Raw genomic sequence first — 18,487 nt, forward strand, 5'->3', positions numbered from 1 at the left:
GTAAGCTATATGACCATATGATTTAGGAATAATACAAGGAGGAACAAGTTAGGATGGGGACAGAAAATAGGGAGAGACTTGTCAGAAACAGTATTACCAAAGTCTTTAAGACACATGACTCCTACTATAGCGCTGACACAAGAAATATAAGAAGGTAGAATACAGTGGATTAGACTTTCCCAAAGGGAAACCAGGTGTCTCTAGATATAAATACTTTTTTCATGGGTTGATTATTGTCTAGTACCACATTCTCTTCTTTTCCATGTGCTTTTCAGAATAACTGCTTGTCAGGTCCACCCAGATCGGCCAGCTCATGGTAACCCCCATGAAAAACATAATTTAAGAACCTCTTACTCCCAAGTACCAGAGAACCAGTTCCAGTACAATGGCTATAGTTCCAGTAGAATGGGAACCCTAGTCTGGAATGTGCATGGCAAATCCCTGACTATGTGAGAGGTAACCTACTGCCCAAGCAGCCTCACCCTTGATTCCTCTCCTACAGTCAATGAGAAACCTCTGTATTAACACTGTTGGTAAAGCCAAAGACCAGAACTAACCCAAATGTCTATCAACAAGAGACTGTTTGAATTAACTAATGAAGAACTATGCAGCTGTGGGAAGAAATGAAGATTATGTCTAAATACTGTGGTGGAGTAATCTCAAAGATATCCAGTAAAAAAGCAAGGTGAGGAAAACAGGTGTGTTTGTTACTATTTTCCAAGAAAATGCATTTTTTTTCTGGATTCATTATGCGTATGGGTTCATACACATGAATTCTTACAACTTCATGCATATATACATATAATGTTATATTTAAGTAGAAAGGAAAGATAAGCCATAATTTTTTTAAACAGCCACCTATGAGCAGAGTGAGGGAATAGTGTGAAAGAGTAGGAATAGCAGACAGATTTTCTTGAATATCCTGTTTGTTTTAATAGACTTGATTCTGGAACCAGTAAATATTTTGCATAGTCACAAGACAAAATTCACACTGTAATTTCTCTAAAAATAAAAGAAAAATGAAACAAGTGAATCTAATCATGTATGAGTTGATGGCATAACCACACAGAAAGTAACTATTTCAAGTGACTCTAAATCAAGTAGTTTGACTGTACATCCTTAGTCATCATCTTAGTTTTAAACAAAAATAAGTGTGTGTGTATGTGTATATATAAAAATATATTTCCTTTCAGCAATCATATTTTTGGTGGTAATAGTGGAATTAATATTCTGAAACTTGTACGTATCAAATGAATGATTATGTTGTTATTGAGAAGAATTTTGACATGCTTGAAAGAAAATACAGATGTAAGATCAATGAGGTTAAGTAAAAACCCTATAGTTATTCCTGAGTATGAATTAGAAGTATCCGTATAAATTCAAGTATCCATACAAATTCAGCATTTTTGTCTTTAAAACAAACAAAAACATATTTTCTAGCTGTATCCATTTAAAATGCCCCAAAACAATGACTAATGAGGTAAAAATTAGCACCCCTAGTCCCCCTATTATGTTCTCTAAAGATCATTGCTGACTGAAATGAACCAGAGGTCCTTGAAGAAATGGCTGGTTCCAGGTCCAGGGCATGAAATGTATAAATAACTTCACATATTGGAAAGCAAGGAAACCATCAAATACTATTATTGGGGTCATGTCTAAAGGACTCAAGATCCAACCTGATTACATTCTCGCTGGTCAAATATAGGACAATTTTAACTGTAATGGATTGAAACAAATGAGATATATTTAAATCCTTGGGTTCATAAAGATACTATTTATAAAAAAAAAAACAAAACACCTTGTCACCTTTGGAAGAAGCTAGGGAAACATCCCTTTATTTTTTGGTTTATTATCTTGATATAATTTTAGTCATAGAGAAAGTTGCAGAATGGTACAGAGAGTTTCTGTACCCACTTTACTCAGCTTCCCTTAGTGTTGACATCTTACATTATGATAGGACGATCATGAAAAGCAGGATATTACCATTGACATAATACTATTGACTAATCTGCAAGCCTCATTTGAAATTCACCGTTTTCCCACTTCTGTCTCTTTTCCCAACATCCAATCCAGGATCTCACATTGTATTTAGTTGTCATGTATTCTTAGTGTCCTTGAATCTGTGACAGCTTCTCGGTTTGTCTTTCACGACCTTGATACTTTTGAAGAATCTAGGCCAGTGATTTTGTAGAATGTCACTCAATTTGAGTTTGTCTGATCTTTTTTCATGAGAAGATTGAGGGTGTGCACTTTGGGCAAGAATACTACAAAAGAGATGTGGTGCCCTTCTTAGTGCATCATATCAGGGCATTAATACCAATATGTCTTGTTACGAGTAATGTTATTCTGATCAAATAGTTTAGGCAGTGTCTGCCAGTTTTTACTATAAAGTTATAATTTTTCCATTTGTAATGTATTAATAAGTAATCTGGTTGAGGAGATACTTTGAGATTATGCAAATAATCTCACCAATTGGCACCAATTGGTTGTTCTTGCTTACAACAACCCAAAACAGTGATGTTCGCCTATTGGTGATTTCCCTCTTCCCTCTACACTTATTAATTGGAATTCTACGCTGAGAAAGAGTTTAACTCTTCCCTATTTATTTATTCAAATTTTTAAAATAGCAGTATGGATTTTGTTCTTCGGATTTTAATGCAACACTATCATTATTGACTTTGTTGCTCAAATTATCCCAGATTTGCCATTAGGAGTTCCTTCAAGTTAGTTCCTGTGTCCTTTAGGCATGCTTTATCAATTTTTGAGCACTTCCCTACTTTCTAGTACCGCAGGATGCTCCAGACTTTTCTCGTATCTCCAGCCCTAGGATCAGCCATTTGTCCAAGGGTTCCTAATTCCTTTTACTGGAGAATGGTATTTAGAAACCAGTATCTGGGTACCATGAATCCTCATCGCTTCTGCGTTGTCATTGCTTCTAGGCTCTCCCAGAGAATAGAATTAGGAAGTAAATGTATGTGTAGGTACACGTGCGCACACCTGTATTTATTTCTGTATCTATCTACTATTACATATAGATATACATGTATACATGTAGAGAACTATACACACACACACATACACACACATCTTATATAAAATATATAAGCATATAGATACACAATATGTTATATCAAAAATCACAAATTTATCCTAACACCCCTATTCTACCCCCAACACCACAGGATTCAGTCTAACCTTCCCTCTTTATTTGACTCTTCTTTCTGTGACATGGAGAAAACTGGCTCTCATTACCACAATATATACTTATTGGTTCGGACCTGTACATACATAAGGTAGTTTCAGAATGACTAACTTATATGCCTGTAAGAAACAAATTTACTAACTAGGGTATGATATTTATATGGTCTTTCTACCTTTAGCCTTAAAACACATAGTCGTGTACTGCTTTCTCAAGTTACTAAAGTTAGTTCTTTGCTTCCCCACCCTTCAGGATGGTTATGCTATCTATTTACATTAGGTTCATTTGCTACTGTTCATGTTCCAGCTTCAGTGCCCACCCCCCCACAACATCCTGGTTGATTTTAGTATTTTCCTGTAATAGGGTATGTACAACATTACCTTGGTCCTAAGTGGCAGCGCTATACAAAAAGGCATTCTCAGAGAAGTGCTATCCAACCCCTATTTCCCTGTTCTTTCTGCCCCATCCCCTCCCACTGCTGTAGGTAACCAGTCTCTTTAGTTTCTTGTTTATCCTTCCTGTATTTCTTTTATACAAGCAAACAGATATATATTTTTTTTCCTATGCCTTTCTTATAAGAATGGCAGCATACTATGGATACAGATATTGTGTTGACGTCGATTTTTTCATTTAATGATACTAAACGTAGAAATTCCCTATCAATTTATAAAAATCTGCCTCATTTTTCTTTATAGCTGCAAGTATTCCAGTGATGGCTATGCCATCATTTATTCAGTCATCCTTCTGCATGTGAACATTTAGGTCATTTCCAATATTTTATCACTATAAACAATGCACCCATGAATAACCTTACGCACATGTATTTTCATAGTGTTATAAGTATACCTTCATGGTTAGATTCCTAAAGATGAGATTGCTGAGTCAAAAGGTAAGTGCGTAGTGGTTGTGTTAGGCAGTCATTGCTAAATGTCCCTACAAAAGAGTGGTGCCACTTTGTATTCCCACTGACAATGTATGAGGGTGCCAATTTCCCCACAGCTTCATCAACAGAATGTATTCTCATACTCTTTCTTCCCAGTTTGACAGGTAAGAAATAGTATCCCAGTCTTTTTTTCATTTGAATTTTTTAAATTATGAGTGTGTTCAGACATTTTTTTTTTCAAATGTTTCAGGTCCATTTTTACATCTTTTGTGACTCTTCTTTCATGTTTTTACCCATTGTCTTTGTTTTTAATTTATTTATTTCAATTCGAGTTTAACATACAGTGTAGTATTGGTTTCAGGAGTAGAACTTAGGGATTCATCACTGACATGTAACACCCAGTGGCCATCCTAACAAGTGCCCTCCTTAATGCCCATCACCCATCTAGCCCACCCCTTCCACCTCCCATTTTCTATCAGGTCTCTGGTCCCTTGTCCCTCAAATGTTAAGAGTTCTTTATATGTTAGGGGTATTAGCTCTTTATTTGTGGCATATGCTGCAAATATATACTCCCAGTTTGTTAGCTGTCTTTTTACTTTATCATGGTTTTTTACTATGCAAATTTTTTTAATGTTTATTCATTTTGAGAGAGACAGAGAGAGACAAAGGGATTTAGAACAGGAGCAGCGGAGGGGCAGAGGTTGGAAGAAAGAGAATTCCAAGCAGGCTCTGCACTGTCAGCACAGAGCCTGATGCAGGGCTCAAACGCACGAACAGTTAGATTATGACCTGAGCCAAAATCAAGAGTCAGACGCCTAACCGACTGAGCCACCCAGGCAACCCTACTATGCAAGTTTTTCTGTAGCCAAATCTGTCAGTATTTTCTTTTATTGCTTCTTAAATCTGAGTCACAGAAAATCTTTCCTTATATTTAGACTAAAGAGGAATTCACCCATGTTTTCTTCTAATACTAACATGGTTTTATTTTTTATATTTAGATCCCCAGTCCAATTACAGACTGTTCTTATATATTATGTGAGATATGGACCTAATTTTATCTTTTACAAAATGATTACCCTATTGTGTCAGCACCATTCATGAAAATGTTATTAGAGGCAACCTTTATCCTAATACCAAAGGTCCATAGATAGCTGGGTCAATCTATGGGTTTCTTTTCTATTCCATTGGTCTATTTGTCTATACTGTTTTAACCAGAGGCTTTATAGTAAATAAATAATAACTGATAGGGCTAGTCTCCACTCATAATTTGTTGTTTTCAGTGTTTTCTTGACTATTCTTGCATATTTATTTTTCCACATGAACTTTAGTATCAATTTGTCTAATTTCATAGAAGAGCTTGTTTGGTATTTTTATTGGGTTTGAATTAAATTTGTAAACTCAGGAAGAACTGACATCTTTCTAATGTTGAATCATTCTATCCAAGATCGCAAAAATGTCTTTCCATTTGCTCAAGTCTACTTCTGGGCTTTTTCAAAAGTGTTTCAAACCTGTTTTTGTTTTTTCAAAAAAACCTTTTTTTTCCCTTTATATGGGATTTACACATTATTGTTAAGCTTATTTCTAAGTATTTCTTCTTTGTTGCTATTGTAAATGGGATTGCTGTACTATTGTATCCTAACTGGCTGTTATTTGTGCATGTGAAGGCACATATATATATATATATATATATATATATATATATATATATAATCAATTCCCATATATACTATATTATAATATATATTTTTTTAATATTAGAGCCAGAGAGAAAGAGCCTGAATTTGATGAGGATTCTAGTTCTAAGCACCAATTAATTTTTGTGTGGTAATTTTATCAGCAGATAACATCCTGCTACCTTTAATGTTTGAGGTAACTTTATCATTGCTTCTCTAGGGTTTTCCAGATATACTATTCTAGTTTGTGAATTAGAGTTTTGCTACTTTGTTACCATTCTTATACCAGTAGTTGATTTCTCTTGTCTAACCACATTAGTTAATATCTCTAGAATGATGGCAAATAGTCATGGAAATAGTGGGCATCCTTACTTGGTTCCTGATCTTAGTAGAAATGCCTCTAGTGTTTCCCCATTAAATAAAATAATGGATTTAGTTCTAAGGTATAACAAGTTTATCATATTAAGAAATATCCCACAGGGGCGCCTGGGTGGCTCAGTCGGTTAAGCATCCGACTTCAGCTCAGGTCACGATCTCGCGGTCCGCGAGTTCGAGCCCTGCGTCGGGCTCTGGGCTGATGGCTCAGAACCTGGAGCCTGCTTCCGATTCTGTGTCTCCCTCTCTCTCTGCCCCTCCCCAGTTCATGCTCTGTCTCTCTCTGTTTCAAAAATAAATAAACGTTAAAAAAAAAAAAAGAAATATCCCACAATTCCTGATTCGTTGAGTGTTTTTTTTTGAGTCACGAATAGGTGTTGAAACTACCTTGTGATTTTGAAAACTGATAAATAAAGGGAAAGAACCAATCATTTATCCTACCTTTTCTATATAATCTAAACTTGAGAGTAACCAAATATAAGGTTGGAAAAGTTTCTCTTTGCAGAAATTCTACTTTGCAGTAATTCTACTCCAGCTAGTAAACAAAGAAGAAATTATAAAATAAGAATATCACTATTTTGCAACCTCTAATGCCACAGTCAGTCTAGGGGCACCTGAGTGGCTCAGTGGTTGGGTGTCTGACTCTTGATTTTGGCTCAGGTCATGGTCTCACGGTTCATGGGTTCAAGCCCCATGTCAGGCTCTGCACTGACAGTGTAGAACCTGCTTGGGATTCCCTCTCTCCCTCTCTCTCTACCCCTTCCCCACTTGTGCTTGCTCACTCCACTATCTCTCTCAAAAATAATAAACATTTAAAAAATAATCAATCAAGTTGAAGATCATCAATAGCTTCTACATTCACAAAAAGAAATATACCAGGCATTAAATACTTCCTGATAAAAGAATACACACTACTTATGAAGTAGTCTTGAGATATATATGTGTGTGTGTGTATGAGTATATATATACATATATATATATATGTATGTATAATCAATTCCCATATATACTATATTATAATATATATTTTTTAATATTAGAGCCAGAGAGAAAGAGCCTGAATTTGATGAGGATTCTAGTTCTAAGCACCAATATACAAGAGATATAAGAGACAGAGGGAAATGTCAAACACCAGTATAGGGATGTAGTCAGTAAAAATCCAGTCCTGGGAAACTCGGCTGAACAAATTAACTGATTTCTTAAACAAAAATTCAAGGGGGAAAAAAGAGAGCAAAATGGAGGGGAAACATACATGCTAAAAGAAACTTTAAAGACATATCAACTAATTGCAATGTATGAGCCTTATCTGGATCCCAATTCAAATAAACGAGCTACAATAAAAAAACATTTAGGACAGTTTAAGGCAAGGCAACACTGAAGACAATTGCGGCAATAGGAATGTTAACTGGATGTTTGGTTATATTAAGGAATTATTGATTCTTTTTTAGTTATGTCAACATTTTTGTCACTCTTGTTAAAAAGTAAGTCCTTATCTTTTGGGGAAAAATGAAATATTTACAGGTAAAGTGATATTATGACCGGGATTATGTGGGAGGATGTGGGAGGATTTATAAAACAAGACTGGACAGTATTGATCATAGTTGAAGCTGGTGGTAGGGTCTATCAGTTTCATTATTTTCTGTACCTTTGTATAAGTTTGAAATCGTCTATAACAAAAAGGGTTTTTTTTTTTAATTCTGCATTTATTAGAGTTAACGTTTAGACCCAATGAGATCACGTGCTCTGGAACATGGTGTAAATGGTCAGGCACATCCCAACCATAAGCAGTGGGCACCACTGTCTGTCACTGAACCCTCAAGGGAAAGTGGCAGTGAGGTAGCCTCTGGCTATCACCTCCTACACCTCCCTCCACAGGCACAGAGAGCACCCAAGGTCCCTGTTGGGCAAGGAGGGGTTCTGACATTTTCCCCAGGAGCCCAGTGACAAGATTCCTTCCTTCTTTTCCACCCCTCTAAGGATTCCCAGACCCTTGGATTTCTCCCTCCTGCAAGGGAAGTCCCAAACTCACATCATTCTCCGAGGTCCCACAAAGGATGCAGGATTTGCACTCTATGCACTGCCACTTGTAGGTCTTGACAGCCTCGGTCATGTTCAGGGTGAACTGCAGGCAGGTTGGGTGACCTGCAAGAAGCAGAAATGGCAGCATAAGGGCCACAGGATCTGACCTGTCACCCCTCAACATCACTTTAACCAAAAACACATTTATGCCCAACTTAGAGGAAGGGCAGGTAGCACAGGCTGGGGAAAAACTGGGCCCCTACCCACACCCCTCACAGCCACCTGCAGTTACATCAGATCAAGGCCCAAGAGAGATATTGGCATTAACCCTGTTACCGGGGATAGATGCCATCCACGTCCTCTTGCCCTAAGAGTCGCGTCCCCTTGAAGGTGTAACCGGTCGATGAGGACAGAAAGTGGCGATCAGAGAGGAAGAGAAGGGAAATTGTGGAGTGTACTTTACAAGGCAGCACCATGAAAGTGACCAGCATTTCGACCCAAACCTCAGCATCAACCGTGACAGGAACAACACATAAGAGCTGTTTGGAGCTAGGCCTTCCAACCTGCACAGTTGTCCACATTCACACTGCCTCCAGGCACAGGGAGGAGGTCAGAAGGAGTGTGTGAGCTTTCCCAGGGCAGAGTTCAGGGGCTCTGTGAAATAGCACTGCACTGCTATGTAAAGAATCCATGCCCACACCCAGGACACTAGTAGAAGTCCACGCCCTGCACGGTAACAGGAACCATGGAGGAGAGCGGCCTGGCAGGCAGGGCAAAAAAGTGTACCATAGCATCACAATGACTAGGTCTATCCACTGGTCCTTACTCTTCTCCATCCCAAGTATCATGTTAGCTAAACCATTAGCAAATCAGGGGTGGACACTAATTGGGGATGGACATTAAGCTGTGACCTAAGAGCACACAGTCCCAGTGGCCCATCATCCAAGGCTTGGCATGAAGGGCTGGACTCTCTTTGCAGCCATGGCACACCCAAAAGAGAGATGCCAGCCCTGAGAGAGCAGCTATGAGCCATAGAATGTGAAGACTCTTGGCCTTCTATTTGGCAGGGAAGAGAAACTTGGGTGATATTCCCAGGTTTTGCAGGAATCTGCCCACAGCACCCAAGGCAATGTCCATGACTGACTCTGTCACAAAAGAACTGGGAGCTCTGCTGGGGGTTCACCCTTTTCCAGAGCCCCCAGCTCCACCAAACCCACCACATAGTGTATTGCATTGCTTCTTGCTTGTAAGGGAACGTGTTCTCCCAAAGAAGAATACAGAGAGGGGACCAGTTAGAGCCAGTCCTACCAACCTAGTACCCTCCACAGATAGTCAGGACCCCACATGGTAGCACCACCCCTTGGCAAAGCCACATCCCAGCAGGAGGTCCCCATTTCCTCCCTTCCAAATATTCAGAGGGCTGGTTACATTGTGGTCATTCGGGAACATGCTGTCTATTCAGTCAACATAAGGATCCTTCAAATATGAGCGTCCACAAATATAAAACTCACGGAGTCCTCTCTGAGAGAATAAGAGTGGGGATGGAAATGACTCATCAGTGTGGAGCACGGGGGACACTTAGCAAGGAACACACAGAAGCATCGAGAGAGGGCAGATCTAAAAGCTTTTCAAGGACTCACCAGGTGCCATCCAACTTAGAAGTTCCCACAGCTCTGAATTAATAAGGCTCTCAAAGTGCCACCATGGCAATGACCCAGAGAGAAACAAGCCCAGATGAATATCCAGCTGATATTCTTGAAAACATCTCAAAGATCTGTCTAAGAATGACACAGAGTTGTTCTCAATTCCAATCTCCCAGAAAGAATACTGGGGTGGGAATGAGAGAGAAAACACCAGCTTGAGGTTCTGAGTGGTATGGGCTGTGGATGTCCAGGTTCTCAGACAGGGCACCCTTGGGTAGGTTGAAGATGAGTCCATGGAGCAGATACCCATATATGCAAGTCGATTTTGCCCAGTTCTGTGGCTTCATCCCAGCCACAACCAGCTGTCTTGAGATAATTGTTCATTAACTTAACAGGCATTCCCTGAGCACCTGCTAGGCCACTCATTGCATTAGACAAAAAAAGATACAGTGGTGAGCAAGGCACCCCAAACCCCTGTAATGCAGCCAGAGAGAACTCAAATTAATAAGCTACATGCACACTTACCGTTGTGTGATAGGTTCCATGAAGGAAAATCATAATGAAACAAACCACAGTAGAACCTCACCTAGTCAGAGATGTCAAGGAAACCATCCAAGCAAGATCTTTAAGCTGATACCTGACAGATAAAGAGGACTTAGCTGGTTTGGAGGAGGGAGGGTGAGAGGCAGTAGAGAGGTACCTGGAGCCAGATTACACAGGGACCTAGAGCCCTTATTTAAGGATTCGGGGCTTGAAAATCATTAAAGGGTTTTAAGCAAGGCGTTGAATGGATCACACTGTGTTTTAAAGGAGCATTCTTTAGCATGAGAGACCTTTGGGGTGATGAAGCAGTCTGTACCTTGATGGTGGTGGCGATTACATATGTGGAAGATTGCATAGAGCCGTACATATACACACATGAGTACTCATGCATGTGTATGCCTGTAAAACCAGTAAAATGTGACTAATTGCATCGATGTCAGTTGCCTGGCTTGAGAGTGTACTATAGTTATGTAAGCCGGTACCGGTAAGCCGGTACCATGGGGAGAAACAGAGCAAAGGGTGCACAGGACCTCTGTGCAATATATTTTTGTAACTTTCTAAGAAGCTATCATCATTTCAAAATAGAAAGTTGAAAGGATATTTTTAAATAAGGAAAGCACAAATAAAGATTCAAATCATCAAAAAGGAAGGTAGGAAGGAAGAAGCTGCTGTCTAAGAAAAGAATGTGTTGGGGAACAGGGGGAAAGGGAGGTACAAGAATTGCTGCCAGGAAGCCAGTCAGAAGCTACTGGGAGAGAGACAAGGATGGTTAAGCTAAGATGGAGATTTCAGAGTATTAAAGAAATCACTGATAGGACTCAACAACTGTTTGAATGTTGGGAGTGTGGGGAGAAAGAGATGATGAGAATATTCTCAAGGTTCTGGATCTAAGAACCTGGGTGGGTTATGCAATAGCTTTACTCAGACGAGAAAGACTATAATAAGCATAGAAGGACTTGATGCAGAGCAGGGAGAGAGGGCTTCTCTCTGTCTGGGGCATGTTGAACTTGGGAAGTTTGGGAGCCTTCTGGTAGAAATGTCAAGTGGAGAGTCAAATATATGGATTTATAACTCAAGAGAGAAACATGGACTAGACATATAAATTTAGGAGCTGTTGCTAAATAGGTGGTCATCGAAACCATGAGAATTAATGAAGTCATCGAAGAGAAGGGCAAAGGGAAGAGAAAGGATGAGGAGAGAACAGAGGGGAGATAAAAAGGTCTAGGACTGCACATAGAGAACTCAACTATTTAACAATGAAAAGAAAGAACCAAGAGAGGAGACTGGGAAGGATGGCCAGGGAGGTAGATACAAACTATGCAAGCATGGGGTCAGAGCAGACAAAAGAAGAGATTTCAAGGAGAAAGGGTGGTCAGTTGTGTTGACTTCCACAGGTTCTTGGTTTATCATTGCTTAATAAAGACCCAGAGTGAGGGAGTGTTGACAGATCAGAGCAAAAGCTGCCCTACTAATAGTAACACTCCAGGAGTGTCATCTTCCCTAGGAAGGAAGGTCAGCACATTCCAGAACATGACATGGAATTCAGAGCCAAATGTGCATGTGGGGCTGCCTCTGTGGGTAGGGATGGAGGGTGGCATGTGTGCTTTGTGCCAACAACATTCCACAAATATTTATTAAGAGCTAATTCTATATTCAAGTTCTCTTAGACCACTGTGCCAAGTTCTGAAGACATTTTCTGGAATAGCTTTGGACCAGTGAACAGTAGCAAGTGGTTTCTGGAAACTCCTGTTGGAAGTCTCTGAAAATATCCTATGGGCTTTTTCTGTGTTTCTGTCTTGAGAAAGTCATCAGGGTCCCCAAAGGGAACAAAGCTCACACAGCCTACCCCCGACTCCTAACACCCCCAGTAAAATGCAGAAGTAGGATTAGCCTCAGCACTAGCTACAGAGCTCTGTCAGCTCAAAATTCAAGGCATCACTGAAGATCAAGAGGAAAGTAGAGAATGCAACATCTTAGCTGGGGAGGGTGAGGCACAAGAAGTTAAGTCACACAAGCAGCCATTAGCAGGTGCAAAAATTATGTCTAAAACTAAATCCCCTGTGTTGTCACAACAGGTTGACTGCCTGTTGTCTGTCTCTAATAACTGGAAAAATCATTTGCTAGATAAAACTGTAAGAATACAAATTCTTATCTACCATAGAAATGACTGAAATAATGCATACTGTTGGACAAAGGAAAAAGTTTCTAAGGAAAATGCTAGTAACCCATTCCTGAGTTTGAGTCCGAAAACTCCTCATTTTTGCCCAGAACTACTTTCTAAAATCCTTGGAAGTAAGACAGTAGATATAGTCTTCCAATTCAAGGGTAGAAAAAAGAGACACATTGGTGTAAAAAAAAGTTTTACTTATAGTCACTTGCTACTTAAAGATGCCCATTTCAACTCTTTTGTAAAGTTAACTATCATTCTGTAAGGCATTTGCTTGGAAATTTAGTTTTTCTTATCTCCAGCCTCCTTAAAGCAAGGAATACCTGTACTGCTATTTAAATAGCCCTATGGAGTGAAGGGGAAACAACCCTTCCCAGGTCTCTGTGGGCGAGATGAATCAACAGGACATTTATAAGATTCCAATTACCAAAATGAATTTAGAAAGTGCTGCAGTGTGAATGACTCATCCCAGCCAGATCATTAGAAACCAAGTCCTTCCTGAGTGTTCCACCAAATTTCTTCCATCGGGAGGGCTCAGTAAATCTTCTGCCTGCTTATTTAGTTGGTCCTATAGTGACTTGGTGTGAAGATGCATTCCTAATCCAGCTCTAACTCCTTCCAAAATTGACCTCCATCCTCTGTAAAAGTTGAAAAAAATTTAACACATGGTCACCAACGTGCTAGAAACCTAACTTCTGAACAGTGTTTTCAGACAATAGGAATTTGGCTCCAGGGTGCTATTGCAGAAGGTACCAAGAAAGGGGAAACCAGTAGGATTTAAGAAGCTTCTCAGAAAAGAAGAGACTAAGAGAGTGAATGAGACTAAGGTGAATGCACTATAACCTACCGAGCTCAGTAAAAAAAAGAGAGGGCTGGCATCTGAAAGCAGTGACAACTCCCTCGCCACTCGAAGAACACAGCTCATGACTTCTCAGAACCCCTGGAATAGCTACGGAGAATGTTCCGGGGACAGCAAACGGGATTTCATGGTATTTGAGTGAGAAGGCACACAGATAAATATCCAGGCAAAAACCAGTTTCACACTCACACCTCTTCCTACACATGCTCATATACAATTGCCCACACACATGGGTATTTCCAACCTTTCAGAGACGAAAATATCTAAGTATACCTTGTTGATTAAGCTCACATTACGATTGTGACTTAGAAGTTACCAGAAGTCATTAACCAGTCAATATCACTCTACAGATATGCAGCACAGTGAGAAAAGCACAGTTCATTTTCAACAAACCCTGGGCAAAGCTGGACAAAGTGCTGTGACACATGTCTCTTATATTATGACCCTTATTAAGAGAGTTTTTACACCAATATTGAATTTGGACTAGGCTAAGCCACATTGCTGATTAAATGACAGCTCCAGAAAAAAAAAAAAAACCCACAGCATTATCTTGCTAGCTATGTGCTAAAAATATAAATAAAACAGATACAAATAACTGTGGAACTAGCATAGTCTATTATTTATTCATTGTGAAATTATAAACACCTAATTATATTTTATTTCCTTATTTATCAGTGTTGATCTCTTAAAAACCAATTTCTCAGGAAAGAAAAACCTAAATATCCATGATTTCCAGGCAAGTAAGTGCAAGCCTCAAATTGCACTCGTTGGTCTGATGCTTAGTTTATAGAAATTACATTATATAAAATATGTAGGATCAATTCCAGTCTGAAATAGCACCAAAATCAGGTCTCCATGGGCATTCATTAAAAAATAATTTGGCTCAAATTTCTAACAGTTTCCTATATTCATACACACATAAAGTTTCTAATATTTACATATTGCAAAAATATGTAAGAAGCTTTAGCTGAAGAATTATGCAAAGTGCAGTCAAATTGGAATCATCCATGCTAAAGAGTAATTTGAGGAGAAAAAAATATTACTAGCTCACTCTGGGAAGCCTCTCATTCAATCAGATCCATTCATTCTCACTTATTCTCTCTCCCTCACTCCTCCCTGTCTCTCTCTGTCTCTGTCTCTGTCTCCCCCTCCCTCTATTTCTCTCGCTCTCTCCTTTCCACCCCCCTCCACTCTGAGACTCAGCTTGTCAGGTAGAGGGAATGAGGCTCTGAATCATTACACTTCATCTGTAAAGGGAAGAGCCAATTCTGAGCAATCGAGAATTCAACCCCTGCACACACATATTATGACAAGTATGTTAACCAGGCACTGCTTCTTCACATAGCTTATTTCCCAGGCCCTGCTTTGTAAACCTTCTGTAGTGGTCTGCAGGTTCAACTCTCATCTGCCCCAGCGTTACTTCTAACGCTAAGACATCCACAAATCAATGACACAATAGCATTCCAGAGGCACCCGTGTGGCTCCCTTTTTTCCTCATCGTTTTTAATGTATTTCAAAGAAGACAAAGAAGAGAAGGAGAGTAGAAAGGGTAAAGACCAAACAGACAAACACGCATTAAAAATAAATGACGGTATGAGCCATAGCTGCCTTTTGCTTGGGCAACACTTCACTGTGCAGCAGGTTCAACTAGTCATAGAGGTCTGCTCATCCTCCCTCAAAGCTGCCAAACTCTAGGGCACCCAGATGTCTTGTGCAAGGCAAACCACAGACATTGTTACACTGGTCATTATTATCAATAACTATATAAAGCATATTCATGCAAAAGCATTAGAGGCACATTTAGTGGGCTAAACAGCTAAGGGCTTGTGGCATCATTCTCAAAGTGCCCTAGAAATCCTACCCCCCTCCAAGTTTTCATGGTCAAGAATAGTTCAAGACAGGGCACCTGGGTGGCTCAGTCTGTTAAGCGTCTGACTCTTGACTTTGGCTCCTCATCATGAGTTTAAGCCCCTCATCAGGCTCAGTGCTGACAGCTCAGAGCCTGCTTGGGATTCTCTCTCTCCCTGTCTCTCTGACCTTCCCCTGCTCACTCTCACTCACTCTCTCTCTCTCTCTCTCTCTCTCTCTCTCTCAAAATAAATAAATAAATAAACTTAAAAAAAAAAAAGAATGGTCCAAGATAGAGTCTCATCTATAAACCGGAAGGCATGTGGTTGATCGTCTTCGAGTGAAATAATGGAGTAAGTCAGCCTTGACCTGGACTTATATAACTTACCTGACTGGCCCAGGTGAGGACCAAGGCACAGCATTAGAAAGAAGTCAAGAGCCATGGTAATGATCCCAGCATCCCTAATGAGTCACTGCAGGTGAGGACCAAGGATAATTTATCCATTCACTCATTCCCTCGATAGTATTGTTGAATAAATGAATGTGGTGGGCACTCTTCTAGGCATTGGGGATACAGCAGCAAGAAAAACCAAACCCTGCCCTCATGGAGCAAGTACCACAATTTGAGATATATTGCAGCATCTGAGCACTTGTCCCTTGGACAAGTCATTTTGCCTCTCTGAGCACTAGTTTTCCAATACATTAAATGTAAGGATAAAAACCTGCTATCCATAAAGCTGTAGCTCTGTGCCTATGCCACTCACAAACAGTATTTTTAGAGATATCATTAATCCCAAATTGCCCATCTGGTTGGTGGGATAAACAAAGCTTCTAAAGTTGCCAGCTAAAACTCAAAGGGAAAACAGGAACTAAGAAGGAAATTAAAACAAGCAGTTAGTGCTGCTAGATTCATGTCAACTTTTCCACTGGGCTAGCCCAGTATTAGTCCAATACCATGACAGAAAGCAAAAGAAATCTAGAAACCTAAAGCACTTCCATCGACCACACCACCTATCCCCATGCAATAAGTTGGACTTCTTCAGATGTGCTGTCAATGAATCTGCAGACAGAGGCCTTGGGAAAGTTTTCATCCGTGAAGAATATTGGACCTGGGTCGAGCTGGTCATGTGACAGTGGGCAGGTATTGCAAGGCCGGCAGTGGAAGAAGAGGGTCACCAACACATATTCAGGAGAGAGGACAGGCTGGAGATGTAGATTTAGAAATAATCCAGTGTGGGTGGTAGATGAAACCTTGGCACTTGGTGAAATATTCAGGGAGAGACCACAGAGTAAAATATTAAAGGGATTTTGTTGGAAGGAGAGGGAAGGGTAACCATTGGAATGAAGCAATTCAGGCTGATTTGACTTTCAAAACTTTAGCTGGAAGTGTAGATTGTAGGCAACCATCTGCCAGTGATGTTTGCTCCACAACAGTATGTGGAGGCCAGACTGAATCATTGTTCAGAGCCAAACATCAATATCAGATGTGAATCCCTGACAGTGGCTGTGCATTTAGGGCCTCTCTGGACATTAGGAGCATCCAGTCATGGGTGTTGGCTAAAGGCTCTGGGTTTTCCTTGGAAACGTGAGCCTGAAGAAAAAACTGTTGCTCATGTTAGAGACTCTGTAATCCCTGTGCTTCCTTCTTGAGGGTTTTGTGATATAACTGATGGGTAGCTGTTGGAAAAGAGCAGTTATTCATCAATACTTGATTACCTGTATCCTCTGGCTGTCAATCTTCCATGAATTAGAAGATGGATTCATGGGTGGTCTAAGTTCTTGAGTTGTCTGAGAACCTATGAGATGGTATTCTAATTTATTTCTTTCAAAAATATTTGAGTTGTACCAAGTCAAAAGAAAAAATATACTTTCTTGTGTTTTTTTTATCCTTTTCTATGTGACACTGGGAAGAAATCATAGAAGTGCCTGGAAGCAGAGGAGTGATACTATGCCTGTGACACTTTGTTTTACGTTTGATTTTTAAATCACTTTTAGTCAATTTTTGAGGGTTCTTCTGGCTGCAGTTTATTGCTTGTGATCAGGTTCTTACAGAAAAATAATTCTATCTAATTTGACCAAATTCACTGAGCACCTACAAACTGCTAAGAACTGTACTAAGTGATAAAGTTTCAAAAACAAATGAGACATGGGTCCTGCCTCGAGCAGCTCAAGTTTAGGAGGTGTGATAGGCAGCCTGTAAGATGGCCACTAACCCCCCCTTCCTGGTATTTATAAGCTTATATAATTCTCTCCTCTTGAGTGTGGGCTGGACTTACTGAATCATCTCTATCAAGTAGAATATGAGAAGTGATGGGATGTCCCTTCTAATATTGAGTAATAAAAAGACTGTGGCTTGCATCTTTGGCATACTCTCTTACGTTTTCTCACAAACCGCTCTAAGGGAAGCCAGCTGTTGTGTTGTGAGATGATCTATAGAGAGGTCTATATTGCAACAAACAAAGGGAGGCCTCAGTCCAACAGTCTTGGAGGCAATGAATCCTGCCATAACCATGTAAGTGAGCTTAGAATTAGAACCTCTCCTGTAGAGCCTTCAGATGAGATCACAGCCCTAAATGATAAGTTGACTGCCACTTCATGGGAGACCTTGATCCAGAGGCACCCAGCTAAACCATGTATGTTCCTGTCCACAGAAAGTATGAGGTAATAAATGCTTATGGTTTAAGCTATTAGGTTTTGGAGTAATTTGTTATACAGCAACAAATAACTATTATAGGTCGTATCTTTTTAAATGACTATAATACAATATACCTAGTACTATAAAAGGGAATGAATAAAGTGATTATAGCAATAAATAAGGGGGGGATGGGGCTTGGGAAAAGCCTGAGAGGAGGTAGCATTTGATCTGGGCCTTGAAGGATGAAGAATTATTTGCTAAGTGGGAAAAAAGAGAGAGAGAGAAAAGAGCATTACAGAGTTTAAGGTGCATGGTCCACTTAAGCAAAACAGCGTATCTCAAAGAGAACAGGAGAAAAGGCAAGTGGCAGATGATAATGCTACAAAGGTAAGAAGAAAGATTGTCAAGGGTCCCTTATGCAGGCATGGAGATCTGAATTTGACTCTGTAGGCACTGAGGAACCCTCAGAGATTTTTAAGCAAGGACCTGATTTGCTTACATGCATGCTTTGGAGAGATGACTCTGGTGGCAGGGCAAAGGGTAGATTAGTGGAGATGGCTGGGGCAAGATGATCAGTTACAATACCACTTATTCTACAAATTTTTATTGAGCACTTGTGATGTGCCAGGCACTGTGGAGAGTG

At 40.0% G+C, this 18,487-nt stretch overlaps 1 protein-coding gene across 6 annotated transcripts in view; it reads right to left on the reverse strand.

Annotated features, from left to right (window-relative positions):
• Positions 1 to 18,487, reverse strand: part of DPF3 (double PHD fingers 3) — a 303,086-nt gene that overhangs the window by 12,479 nt on the left and 272,120 nt on the right. For all 6 annotated transcript variants that reach the window (XM_053224665.1, XM_015071691.3, XM_053224668.1 and 3 more), the window contains exon 9: positions 8,160 to 8,272. In XM_053224665.1, coding sequence (XP_053080640.1) covers positions 8,160 to 8,272 — 113 coding nt within the window. The remainder of the gene's footprint in view (positions 1 to 8,159; positions 8,273 to 18,487) is intronic.

This window comes from Acinonyx jubatus, chromosome B3, assembly GCF_027475565.1.
Source record: "Acinonyx jubatus isolate Ajub_Pintada_27869175 chromosome B3, VMU_Ajub_asm_v1.0, whole genome shotgun sequence".
Taxonomy (NCBI): domain Eukaryota; kingdom Metazoa; phylum Chordata; class Mammalia; order Carnivora; family Felidae; genus Acinonyx; species Acinonyx jubatus.